Genomic DNA, 13667 nt, shown 5'->3' with positions numbered 1-13667 from the left:
TGCTACAGGAATCATATATATTTAAATATATTGAGTTACTTGGTTTTTTTGTTGATGACTTATGGAAAGGCTGTTTGGGACTGTTAGTATGGCCACTATTCTATGTAATTTTCTAGAAGATACACCATTGCCTAATGAAACAAGCAGAGCAGTTTGGAATTTCTGCATAAATTTCCCCACACAATTTCTTTTGGCTACCATACAGGATAGATTTCCTGTTTCAGGGGAAAGAGGTGTTGTAGTGAAGTGTTAAGATGTTATATCCTCTAGAAAGGAAGGCTCCTTCTGCTTGGCGTTCGTGCAGCCACCAAGCACTCTGTTAGCTGCAAACATACCCCCTTGCTCCCACCCTCTCCCCCATTTAAAAATCTAACCCAGGTGTCACTCCTGAAAAGGCTACCTCAGTAAATTGGGTACCTCTGGCGGGCCTGACCTGTACTCATTATCTCTGTTTGCCAGGACCTACCAAGATGCTCAGTACTAAGCCTAAAACAGAGTGAACTTTTTAGTAGCAGTTTGAAAGATCAAAGAGAATCTGCAGATTTTTTTCCTTGCTAAAAAAAAAAAAAATTGGAGGAATTGAAGTTTTTATCAATTGGAGGTATTGAAGTATTTATCATTCAAATATTGAATGAACAAAATGCTACTTTAGTTCCTTTTTTATTAATTCGACATGGTGAAGTATGTATGATGTGTATTTAATTCTAAAAATTCTGTCATTTCTAAATGAGCAAAATCTGTCAGATTAAAAAGTGTTTTAGTTAGATCTGCTGAATTGTAATAGTAGTCAAGGTATCGAGAATAAAACACCAGAATATAAATTTTAAAGTTTTTTTTTAATTTCTAAAGTTGTCGTTGATACATAACCACATTAAAAAGTTGAGAATTCTTTAAATGTCCTGATGAAATGCACATGCATATCTCAGCTTATTTCCAAAACATACACAAACGAGTCAGTTGACATCTGCTGCTTCTTTTTTTTTAAGGTATGAATTTGAATCTGGTCCCTTTTAATCATCTCCAGCACTTTGTCTAAGTAGCTTTCCATGATTTGTATACAAAAGTCCATTCCCAGGAGAGGAAGACTCTTTAAAGTGTAAGCTGAAGTGTACACACGATTAACATCAGAGAGACCCTTCGTTTTTGGAAGTAATTTGAAAGAAAATGAGCTTTTCTTTTTTTTTAGAAGGAAGAAATTGGAACCACATTTTTAGGTATTTGTGTGTAACCAGAAAGGGTTGTAGCAGCCTTCTTCTATAGTATATGCTTCCTTTGTAACGCATGCTATAAGACTATAATTTCCAAATGTATTTTAGTAGAAATATTTAATTCAAATTTTTAAGGCTCACAGATCTAAAATTGATACAGCTTAATATACATTTGTTTTTTAAGTGTCAGTAATAAGCAAATATTAATGATATGAAAGTATTAAATTGGCAGATTTAGTTTAAAAGTATAGATCTATTTCATATTAAAATGCAGCAAGTTTAAAGAGGGAATAATTTTTTTCCCCTCATGCTTCAGCATGTTGGAGTGATGAGAGCTTTTCCCCAAATGAGGCATTTTGAAAGGAAGAGTTGCCCAGTTTTGTAATTACAGTAGTGTTTCACTGAAGATGGTATTCCTTAAAGGAAGAGACACAAGCTAGAAACTCATGTGCTTTGTCCTGTGGTACAGAAAGGGTGTGCAGGGCATGTCGTGCTCTGATTGATGGGTTCCTCCATGGGGACTTCCCAGCAAAGCTTGAGGGGCCCTTTCAGTGTGGAGGACCCAGGGAGCTGGTGCTCTTCAGATAAAGCTCAGATTTCATTCATACTGCTTTTGTCCTTTAACCCCCTATGTCCCAGTTGTTACTGCCACATCCCCCTCTTACCTGCCTGTGAGTATAATCGCCACGTCGTGTTTATCCCAAATTTCCCTCCTTTTTTCCTGGTCCATCTTCCCATTTGCACATGCCCCCCCCACCCCAGAGCGTGGTAGGGACGGGGTGTGTCTCACTGTGGGCTTAGAGCCCTACAGCCACCCTGCAGCCCGATGGCCTGCGTCTCATAGGCAGATTTCTCTCCCTGGGCTGTGGTCCTTGGGCTGTTGCCACTGCCGGACTCTGAGCTGCTCTGTGCCTCTCTTCTCACAGAACAGTTTTGCTGTGCAGCTTTTTCAGCAAGAGCTTCTGGAGCAGAATAAGACTCCATTTACTAACCACAGTTCTTTTCTTGCTACCCCAGCAGACACAGGCACTCCTGAGGGAGAGGATGGGCTCCTGATAAATCTGATCCTACTACCAGTACCTGGCATCACCTCCATTCATTACAGCTCACTCAGCCTCTCCCCCTCTTTGGTTTCTTTTGAGGAACCCCCCGCCCCCCTTGGCCATGAGACAGAGTCTGTACATGTGTGAATCCCTGTTGTGGGCCGGATCTACCATTATCTGAACACTCCTTGGAAGTTAAGAGATTCTCTTTAGGTAGGGCCCTTGCGGCCCTCTGGGGAGCATGGTGGCTAGGATTCCTGCAAAAAGGCTGGAGCTCCTTTCCATTCAAGCAATGTGGGCCACAGGCAGCTTGTTAGAAGTGCAGATTCTTACTTAGCTCCTGGAGGTGGCTGCTCAGGGCTGTCTACCCAGCTCTCCAGGTGATACCTGTGCATGGTCACACTTGAGGTGTGCTCCACTACACTATTGATGATGAAGATTGTAGAATGGGCACCCTTCTCTAGGTTTTTGGCAGCAGAAATCTCAGTTGGAGGCCATGGTCCAAAACATTTTTACTAAGGATTTTGAGCCCAGGGAAGTGCTGTAACTTTCTCTGAGCCAGGGAGCCAGGACTCAAACACAGGACTTTATCTTTCTAGACTATCTTCTTACTATGTGATGTTCCTTCCTTTGTAATATGTTGATTAAGAGCATTCTTAGTTTATTTAAAACAAACAAGCAACTGCCTGCTCTTCTCTTCCGTCCACTTCCCCAGTCCCCCGAAATAGCAGTTTTCATCAGTGACCTGGTTACCCCCTCCCATAACTGCTGAACTCTGGCATACTTTGAAATTCGCATATGTGCAATTAGAATGCAAGGATTGGAGCCCTAGATGTCTTTTGGTGTGGGTATTACAGCGAACACCACTCCTGCGTTTTCTCCTGTGTTCATTTAGCAAGCGTTTACTGGACCTCGGTATTCGCTCTGTGGCAGTACGGTAAATCTTTTTCTAGATAAAGGAATAATTGTCTGCAGAGAGTGCAAGATTCTTAACCAATGGACACATTCAAGTATTTCTAAATGACTTTGGAGTTTCCTCCGTCCAGCTGTTGCTTGTGTAGTATGTCAGTGTTGCGTGCCCCTCCTCCAAAGGGCTTTTTTCTCATCTGATAAAGACCAGTGCTGGGCTCCAGACAGCAGTCAGTCTGGATTCAAAGGCTGACTAGAGCCGGGAGGTTTGGAGTGTTGGGGGTAATTAGATGAGGACCCCCTGCTCATTTAATTTACAAGACAATAATGGGGTTGTTGGGCCCTGCTCAGCCCGTGGTAGAAGTCCCAGGATCGTCTTTGTAAGGATTGTAATGTCAAAGAAAATGAATGAAAGTTCGTGCTTTTTGCTTGTTCTTTCTGGCGGTGACCATTGTTCTTTGGTGATGATCCATTTGTTTGGCGAGTATGTTTTCATAGGCAGCAGAAATATGCGAAGCAGTACCTGATTTTCTGAAATTCTGGCTGCCTTTGAAAACAAACACACAGCTTTTCCATCCATTTATCTGTTTTCACTTTGAACTGCCAGTCCGTCACTTGAGTGTTGAACAATCTGACACTTTTTAATTATTTTAAACCACGAGTGTGTATTGTTTTAAAGTTACTGCCCTTTTTAAAGATACCTTTTCCTAAATGTCAGCTTTGGAAAGCTGATGAAACTTGGTTTAATTTATTTAGGCCTGTAAGTTTTGGTCACACCTTAAGCAGTGCTTGTTTTCTGTGCTCGAGGAAGGATTCAGGCCTATCATTTCTTTTGATCAGACATTCTGTGAGACACTGCCCAGATGTTATACATTTGAGTAGATAGATAGTCTTGGCAACATATGCTTTACTGCACTGCCTTTAGAAAAAAACTTCATAATTTTAAAGAAATGTAAAAATCATATGCTTTTCAAATCATCTTTATAAGATTAAATTTTTTTCTCTTTAATTAAAAACACGATGAAATTTGTCTGGAAAAAGTTAAAAATTGGATCAGACCACGTGAAATTGCTAATATTTGTCAGCTCTTGAACAACAAAAATAACCTTTTTCTAATGGGTCAACCTAGTAGATCTTTTGAATTAACCTTTGGTAGATGACAATTTGAAATGGTCAGCACTGACCGTGGCTCTCGTTTGTTCTCGCTCAACAGCTTTCAGAAAGCTACTGCATTTTCCATGTTACTTTTGTTCTAACTGTTGCCTCTTCTTATGAAGGGTTTTCTGCTTCTCAGAGCTGTGCAGTGGCTACCCAGTTCTTTAGCCCTGAAAAGAGCTTTTGTTTTGTTAGAAGTCTGTGGCTGAGACCCAGCGCGTCAGAGGAGATGTGGTTGCCAAATGCTTCTTCACTTGTTCTCTTTGGTGTGAGCAGACACTCACTCTAGTAGTGTACCTCATCCCTTTGCCATTCAAATGAACCTAGACATTCATTTCTATCTTACAAGTCTGTAGCTTGTCCTCGGTGTATGTCTGAGAGCCTCAAAAGCTCTTTATCGAAGAGGGTGCGAAACAGAGGTGAGAATTGTGACCCAGCACTAAGTTGTAACAGTAGCCTCCTTGAACTCAGGAACAAAACAGAATAACTCAAATACAGGTTTTGAGGTAGCAGTGATTTTGCTTTTGCTGAAAAAATTTCCACTTGTCAGATGCTTGGCTTATCTCACCTTTTCTATGCTGTGAAACAAACCATTCTCAAGATCCTTTTTGTAGTAATAGAGGTTTTTTCCCCTCATCCTCAAAGACATAAATAAATGTTAGCATGGCTCTTATTAAAAGAAATGTAAAAATGTTTCACACTTTCTTCTGCTGACTTACATGGTCAAGTAATTTCGGAACACTTAAAATATTTGCATCCAGCAGGGGATGTGGAGAATGTCCCATATGTTTGAAGACATAATTGGATGGCAGTGCCCTCTGGTGGGAAAATAACATATTGCTTAATTCATGTTTGCTTAAATCTTAGCAAGTATTTTTAAATTTCTCTTTAAAATCTGCCTTTACAAGCATATTTTGCACAGAACTCTTTTCTCTAGAATCCACTATTAATGTTTATTTCTAATCTGTTCCATCTTTTAAAAGTAAAAAAGTATTTATGATAGGATGTTTAGTAGAATCGCTCCACTTCCTGACTGAGGAAAAATATTCTCTGGTATGTTAGAAAATGTTTGTTTTGTTTTGTTTCGTGTTTAGCAGCTAGTGGCAGATGTCTTTAAAGAAATTAACTCCAAGGAGAGTTTAAACTTCATTTCTTAGAATAATCCCATTTTCAACAATCTAAACTCTTTCTTAGGGAAGGTTCTCTAAGCTGAGATCCCTTCGGGTACTTAAGTCTTATCAGTGATAAAGTGTAAATTACACCACGTTTGCAGTCAAGTACAGTGGTTGGCCTGGGTGTCGACAGAGCTGCACCTCAGGCCCACTTCTGCTGCTCAGCCGCAGTGGACTTGGGCAGACGATTTCTCTTCCCCAGTCCCAGTGCTGATAGGAGTAGGGTTACCTGGGAGAACGTGTGTGCCTGGCACATAAGTAAGTTCTCCAAAAAGAGCAAGAATGATGCTGCTTGTCATATTTTGCTCTTGTTGTTTTAAACAAAAAAATTTCAATTTTTTTTCGCAGTTAGTTCCTATTTAATGTTTATTGAATTCATGCTATGGGTTAAATGGGGTCCTGGGACTTAGGAGCTTCTTTATCTGAAGGGCAGGCAGATCATGAACCAACAAGGACATTTTACTGGAGAGGGCTCAACCTGTGAATTTTAAATAGAACTTGCCCCCCAATTTTAGTTTAAGGAATTTGATATAATATATTCTAGGCTCTACTGTCATTTAAAGAAGTAAATGTATTTTGTGCTAAAACTTCCCTAAACATGTTACTTACATTTCAGGCATATATGACTTAATTTTAAAATATGTGATGTTTAACAAGCACTTTTAGCAAAATTGACTTATGAATATGTTAAAACATTTCATTGGTGTCAAGAGTTTAAAATAATCTTCATTTTTAAATGCTATAATAAATATATAAACATACAGTAATAGTAAATATATTACAGTAATAATTATATTGAATATTTGTGCATGAAACACAGACTTACCCAAATCAGTAGCCCACCTACCCTGAGGAGTAGTCCAGCAGCCCTGGACTATCCAGGAATCCCCTTTCCACCCCCAAGAACTTTCTCCTTTTTGCTTCACCTGCCCGTCTCATGGGGAGCACAGTTATTTTGGTTTTCCTGCTGGGTTGTAGAATATGGAGTCTGTCAAGTCAGCCTTTTGGTTGTAACCTCTTTTCATGGCTGAAATCTGATTTCTTTCTCTCTTAATTTGTAACCTTCCAAAGGCTTTTAGGGTCTGCCTTCATAAACATGACATTGTTGGAGTTCTCTGGCTGTGATATGGATGAGAAAGAATGGAAGAGACAATTGGCCTAGTTGTACTCTAGCTTAGCAGTGCTCTAGGCTGTAGCCACCTTTTAGCATAGAGCTCTGACAGCCTTTGCCCCCCTTCTCTGCCCACCATTCTCACCCCATCCACAGCCCCGACCCCCGGTCTCTATGCAGGGTCTCTATGAGATTAGAAAGATTACAAAAAAGTGTTCTGTTTGGGTGTGTAGGTTTGATTATATTTCTCAGTTCTCAATGCAGTTGTTTAAAAATTCAGCTTTTAGGATTCATTGGTAGAAAGCCAGTCAGGATTAACGAGAGGGATGAATTAGAGAATATTTTGTAATGCAGTTTTGTTCCTCTGAGGTACATTCAGTAGCAGAAACTACGCCAACAAGTTATTGACAATTAGTGGTCCTTTGGGAATCTGCTTTAATGAATAGATAAGAATGATTTGTAATTAGCATAATAATTATATGCAAATGAATCCTTCTGAATTGCTCTAAAACACTTCTGAACTGTTTAAACAGCTCTCCTGAGATCTTGTTACTCTATTAATTTGTGTAGCAAATCCTTTTTTCATAGATCATGCAAAGATAAACTTCAGTCCAGCCCCTGTCCGAATTATTATGAATTCCAAGGTGGTAGGACCTGAATTAATGAGATTTACTTATACTATATTAATGGTACTCTGTGGGAACCTGAAAGGGTGAGGAGTCTTTGGGGAGATGTAATTAAAAATAGAAAAGAAAGCTGCTTATTTGAAAATAACTGTTGAAATGAGTTTTGTAAACAAGTTAGTAAATGTGACTTTTCTTTACACATTGTTACTTACCACTGCAGAATTTAATGCAGACTTTTTTTTTTTTATTAATGGGCTTCCCTTTTGTAGTCTGGCTTGAATTTTGTCAGCTTCAGTTAGTTGTGCATTAGGTTCAGTGGTGATATGATCCCCAAACCCCTTGTTTTCCAAGGGCCGCAATTCTGAAAAATACAGGGCAGAGCTAATCAGTGATGTTTGATGTTTATGCTCATATTTAATTCAGCTTTTCCTCCCATCCTGGTCTTCACTTTTAGGATATGATCAGAGGAAATCAGCTTTGCTAAGTTGAGCAGCCGTACCTGTACATTTTAAACTTAGTGGTTATCTTTGAGCTATTTGAATAGACACCTAATTAATCGTGTTATGCTAAAGGAATGCATTTTGCAGCATGCTGCAGGATCCCAATATCTCAAGTTTTTATGTTTACCCTGTAGAATTGTTATTTGTTGGGGGGTGCAGGGGGGTGCTTTTTTATAAGCAGTTGTGAAGTTGTTAATACTCGTATTTGGGCACACTTTTCCTTACTTTACGTTTAGCCTCACCTATGGGAACCCATGCATGTTCTTTAAGCAATTTCTGGGGTCTGGAGTTCATCTCGGTATTTCCACAAGCTGTCAAGAAAACTCCTACAAGCCTACCCCCCACCTCTTACTCTCTTTCCCGTTCATAATCATGAGTTAAATGTGGGCTCAAGGACATTTAGGTTGGCTCAGCACAGATTTTGCACTTGTATTTTGGGGGATAGCCACTATGCTAAAAGATTCATGAAACTAATATTCTTTGTCTTCACAATGAATCTGGTTTCTGTTGAGAGCTGTAGTAAGTGACAGGTGCACGCCCAAGAGGCAGCACCACTTTTATATTCCAGTGACAGAAAACAGGTATTTATAAGAATTGAATGAATGTATTCTGTGACTCCAGCGTGGAGACTCAGTAATCCATTTATTTACCGTATTATATTTTATGTGTTCTCCAAAGGGTGTCTTGACTTTCATTTGCCTCCTTTTTTACTTAAATAAGAGTTTTCAATTAAATAGAGTTGTGTTGATACTATTCCGAATCTACCTTATGCTGATACCACTGTTTTTCTGTTGTTCAGGCACTTGTATAGGTAGAGCAAGCAGTATCTAAGGGACCTAACTTGATAATGATGGTTTTACTAAGCCCCTATCCTGGCCAGGCCTCTGGGCATTATTCAGATAATTAAAATTGGATCATAAAAAATTCTCAACACAATACACCTTAGCAATAAGATTTTTCTACTTCTAAACATGATTTTGAAACTCACTTTACAAATACATTTCCTTGGCCTAGTGAATTTGCTTTCTTTCTTTCCCAAGGATTACAGAAAGTGCATAGCAAATTCAGCCTTCAGAATACCCAGGAGCTGAAGACTCAAGTAGGCTACAGCTGTCTTCACCCACAGTATTCTAAAAGAACTAATGAGATGAGAAGTCTGCAGCTGGTGGCAAGCACAATAAACCATGAGCCAAGGGCTTCTCTTCATCAGAGCCTCCCTTTTCCCCATGGGATCCCAAAGGAGACAGAATACTAACAAAGCCAGCAGGCTGTCTCATTCCACACTATTGCTCATTTGCAGCTATAATTGGTAGCTGAGGTTGCATTCTGTATGCTGAAACTGTCATACATGAAGGAATATATTTGTTCATTGTGATACGGATATAAATCGGCCAGTTTTCAAATACAGAAAGACCAAACTAGATGCCCAACAATAAAATCATAGCAAAGAAGATACTGTTCCACAAATTAAATGTTTGGTACAGAGGTACAAAACTGAGGTTGTTAAAACTCCACTTGCTTCCTGCTTTTTAATATCTTGCTACTTAATTCAACTGATAAAACATTTACGTATTCAAACTAATGTAAAAACACAAGAATTCCTAGGTTTTGACAGGGTGCATTATCCTCATCTGTCAAGGGTAAGGTGCTATTGTTAATAATTGGGTCTTGTTGCGTTTTCAGTATATGATGTTTGCTGCTTTGTATTCAAGAGAAGAAAGCCGAGAGGGAGGACTTAGCTTTGGAGATATATATTATATTTTATATGCACACACTCTTTCTTTGTAGGAAAATCCGCTTTGGTATCTGGTGCTGCTGCATCTTGGTGTTTTGCTTATCTGTCATGTGTGGACACCCTTCTGCTCCCCTCCTGTATAGTGTCCCAGAACGAGCCCAGGACAGAGGCTAAGAAGCCTTGTGTTGAAGTCCTAGGTGAACCATACCACCTCCTTCTTGGACTGTGGCTTCCACTTCTGTAAAATGAGGCGGCTTAGGTTTAATACACCTGTATAACTCTGTGAATCCATAGTTGAGAAAAGCATCCAGTGAACAGCTAGCACTAGTAGTGAAGGCGCAGAAACACATTTTGTGGAACAATATACAGCGGGTGCCAAAAAAATGGATATACTTTAAGAAAGGAAAACTGTATTAAAATTGTAATACCCACTATATACCAATAAGAAAAGATGACTACAATTCACGTTTGACTTCTGCAAGTACAAGAGGTGCTCAGAGTGGTTCCCATCAGCGTCCAGACACTTCTGATTACACTGAACTACTGCTTGAGCAACGCTGACCAAAGTGTCCACTTGTATACATTTTTTTGGCACCCCTGGTGTTATTTAGGTCCAGAACAAGGCAGTGTTAGAGTGTTATTCCATGTTCTTCAGTTAATTATTCTATGTCAAACAGGTATTGACAATCTCTGAAGTTGTCACCCTGGTCTGGAATGAGGGTTAGGAAGGAAAAGGGGTCTTGAGGGGTATTGTCAGAGAGGTCCAGGTAGTCCACCCCCTCACATTTTCACTTTCACTGGTGCCATAGTCCTGCTTAGGCCCATCTCCTGGAAGAAGTCACCCTTTAATTAATTTATCCCCACATGAATATAATTTATGCTGACCAAACTTGCTATTCTTAAATTATTTGTTTCTCGGTTTATATACTACCCTTATTGCATTCTATCAGTGGTTCCCTGTCCCCCCCCCCCCCCTTAGCTCTACTGATATTTGTGTACACTTGTTTTGTGGATTTTGCTTTTTCTCTTGGAGCAGGCAAGTTTAGAATCCACAGAGGTAGTTCTACAGTCTCTGTTTCATTCTCCACCCACCCCACTCCACCCGTTTTCCCCTATTTTAATATATTCAAAACTCAGAATTTGTTGTCCAGTTATAGCATGTTTTATTGGCTAAACGTTTTCCTTCTTAATGGTACAGAAAAGAATGGCGCATCCTCTAACTCTTGGATTCAGGAAATGTGGTAGTTATTATTCAACTCCTGCCAGGCTCCATAACATCTCAGATTTTTTTGGGGGCGGGGGGGCGGAAATTGAGCATCGTATGCCCACAGTGAAGTCACATCCCAGTTAGTAAAAAAGAAAATATTTTCCCTCAAATGGGCTGAAGCTCTGGCCTCTGAGCATTGCATAGAGAATTAAAATTTAGTCATAAATAATGTTAACACAATGTACCTTAGCAATCAGACTTTTCTACTTTTAAACAGTGTCAAAACTCATTTTAAAAATACATTGCCTTGGCTGGTGTCAGTTGGTTTCAATTCTGACTCTTAAATTCTCTCCATTCTCCTCTGTTGGCAGTTAATGTGTACTTTCTGGGGTTTCAGTTACCTTTTCTTTGTTTCGCTGTCTTCTCCTAGCTGGATGTGACTTTCTAGGAGCCAGCACCATGTGTTGGGTCTCCTTACCCCTTGGACCAGCTCTTAGCATTCTGTGTACTGCCTAATACGCGGTGGCTGGTAAAGAAAGAGACCTTGATTGAGGGAGATGAGCTCAAAAGGGATTATTTGGTATGATGTTAAATATATTCAATTTTAGAGAAAAGTGAGCTTGTCTCTGGGTTTTAATTTTAAGTTTCTGACGTAGAAGAAAATGTTTTATGGAGTTCCATGATGATTGATGTTAGCACAATAGCTGATTTCTCACTGTGGGTCCAGGTCTTAAGACCACCACCCTGTGCAGTTGGTTCTTTTCTCGGTCAGCAGTGAAGTTGTTAATTTTTAAGGTGTGGTTCTAAATAGGAGTTTCAGAATTCATGTTAGCTGACAGTAATTGAGCCTTCTGCCGATATGCCCAGACACATGATGTAACCCCAGTTGTCGATCCTTACCATCGGCTCATCCCTGTTTGTCGTTCCTGGGTAATGCTGACTGACCTAATGCTTATGGCTACACCACATTGCATATTTAAAGCAGCAAGACCCGATGTGGCCTGCTGAGTTTGCTTGTTTAATAATTTTAGCCCATTGTTGGGCCTTTTCATAGCATCTAAGGAGACAATCTTTATTTAGACAGGCTTCGCGTTCAGGGTCCCATATTTACCCAGTTATCTCTAGTTTTGTTTTCTACCTGAACCTCACATTATTTTCTTCTTCACACTTTGTAACTTTTTCTTTAGGAATTATCATCATGTCATGTGCATTTACTGAGTAACTGTTGAGTCTTAATTGACTGCTTCTCAACGTGTTTTCATTGAGTGGTAAAAGTTCATATTATACCGTGGAGTGTGGTCAATGCCTGCACTGCCCTGATCTCTTGAACAATAATTTTTCATATTTGACTTGTCTGGGCATTTTCTCCAGAGTATGTGGTTCCTCCACAAATGCTATGAAGGACCCATGGTTCAGAAATTCTGCTCGAGAAGGAAAGGGCTCTCCCTTTGTAGTATTTTCAACTGACCTCTGTTCACTGTTACTATTACAACTCCCTTTTTTTTTTTTTAAACTGAACTTTAGCTCTTCAAAGGTAATTTTTATTTCTTTCTGTAGATTGTATGTGTATGTGTGTATAATGACAAAAGAACTTTTGTAAAGCAGACAGGTTTAAAAAGATTTAGGCTACTCATTTTCTCTATTCTATCAGGAAGAGTATATTAAGGAAAATAGGATTTACACATATTAGAACCTTGCGTAAAACCTGAATTTTAGGGTGGTTCCCCTGTGATGTGATGTATAACTGAGGTGGTCCCATATGGAGCCAGAAACCCATCCCTCACCTCCTTTGACAGTGAGGGGCTGCCATGAATGCAGTCCCCCTTCCATGAGGAAGCCAAGGTTTGTGTACCTTACAGCTCTTGGTGGACAAGGGCTTGGAGGAGCCGACTTCCTAGGTGAGTTGTCCACCACAGACCCCTCCGTGTAAGACGGGGGAAGCCGCAGCATCGGTAACTGTGATCTGTGTTCCTGGCCATGGTAGTGGCTCTAGTGGGCGTTAGAACCGTGTCATCATTTGTGGGTATTGTCAGAACTGGAATGGGTATGTTTTATTTCTTGAATGTGATTATACATAATGAAAATGCAGGAACCGTTGAAAAATGTTGGAAGATTTGTTCTTGGAGATAGCTGTCTGGTAACAAGTAGACTGCTAATCAAGACTTACTACGTTTTATTATGTAGTTGTTTTGCCTTGAAGAAAGTTTAAAGCAAAGGGAACCAAACTGAAAATCTAACATCACATAGAAGCATTTTCCTGCTTCTGTGCAAAAGCACAGTAAGCCTAATCGGTTTCTGTCATGTGTTCTAGTAGCTGCAAAGAGCTGTTCTGGCAAGGTTAAAGAATTTTCTCTGGTTTTCTTCGCTGGCTCTGACTCTGTTTTGCTTTGCAGGACTACAAAGCTGATGAAGACCCAGCCTTGTTCCAGTCAGTCAAGACCAAGAGAGGCCCTTTGGGACCCAACTGGAAGGTACTGGATGCTGACCTTTGTGACAGGCAGAGGCTTGGCAGCAGAACACTTGACAGGTCTTGAGCTGGTAACGTTTAAATGGAAAATAGAAATGGCACAAAAACAGTTTTATTTGCGATAAGGCCTTACAGCCAGCTGCAGTTGGCCAGCACGTCTGTGCTGCGTTAACAAACGGAACATAGCCAGACTGTCACTCTCAGCATAATGCTCTTCTGATAATTCTTAAAGGAGACAAGTGATTTAGTCTATGGGGATTGTAATGTTCTCTTTTTGAGACTTGAAGCAGTACAAGAATCCACGTTAAATCAAGGTTTATAGTTTAAATTTCGTCTTAGTGAAAACTGAACAAGTTCCCTTCACCCAAACTCACGTTGTTGGCCTTTTAATAGTCATACTTTGGAAAGCAGGGCACGAGAGAACAATTTTGATGGCAAGTGGTTGGTTTCTAATAAAGAGCACATCCTTACTTTATTGAGGGAAGTAAGCAAAGCAGTGTCAAGGTACTCATTTCAGTTGCTGTAGAAATGTAA

General features: G+C 39.9%; 1 protein-coding gene across 2 annotated transcripts in view; it reads left to right on the top strand.

Moving 5' to 3' along the window:
- The window catches only part of PITPNB (phosphatidylinositol transfer protein beta), a 63350-nt gene that overhangs the window by 30578 nt on the left and 19105 nt on the right, over positions 1–13667 (top strand). For both annotated transcript variants that reach the window (XM_081036654.1, XM_081036655.1), the window contains exon 8: positions 13060–13137. In XM_081036654.1, coding sequence (XP_080892780.1) covers positions 13060–13137 — 78 coding nt within the window. The remainder of the gene's footprint in view (positions 1–13059; positions 13138–13667) is intronic.

The sequence above is a fragment of the Rhinolophus hipposideros genome, assembly GCF_964194185.1.
Source record: "Rhinolophus hipposideros genome assembly, chromosome: 24".
NCBI classification, from domain to species: Eukaryota; Metazoa; Chordata; class Mammalia; order Chiroptera; family Rhinolophidae; genus Rhinolophus; species Rhinolophus hipposideros.
Note: the sequence above shows the minus strand (reverse complement) of the source record. Positions and strands in the feature narration are given on the sequence as shown.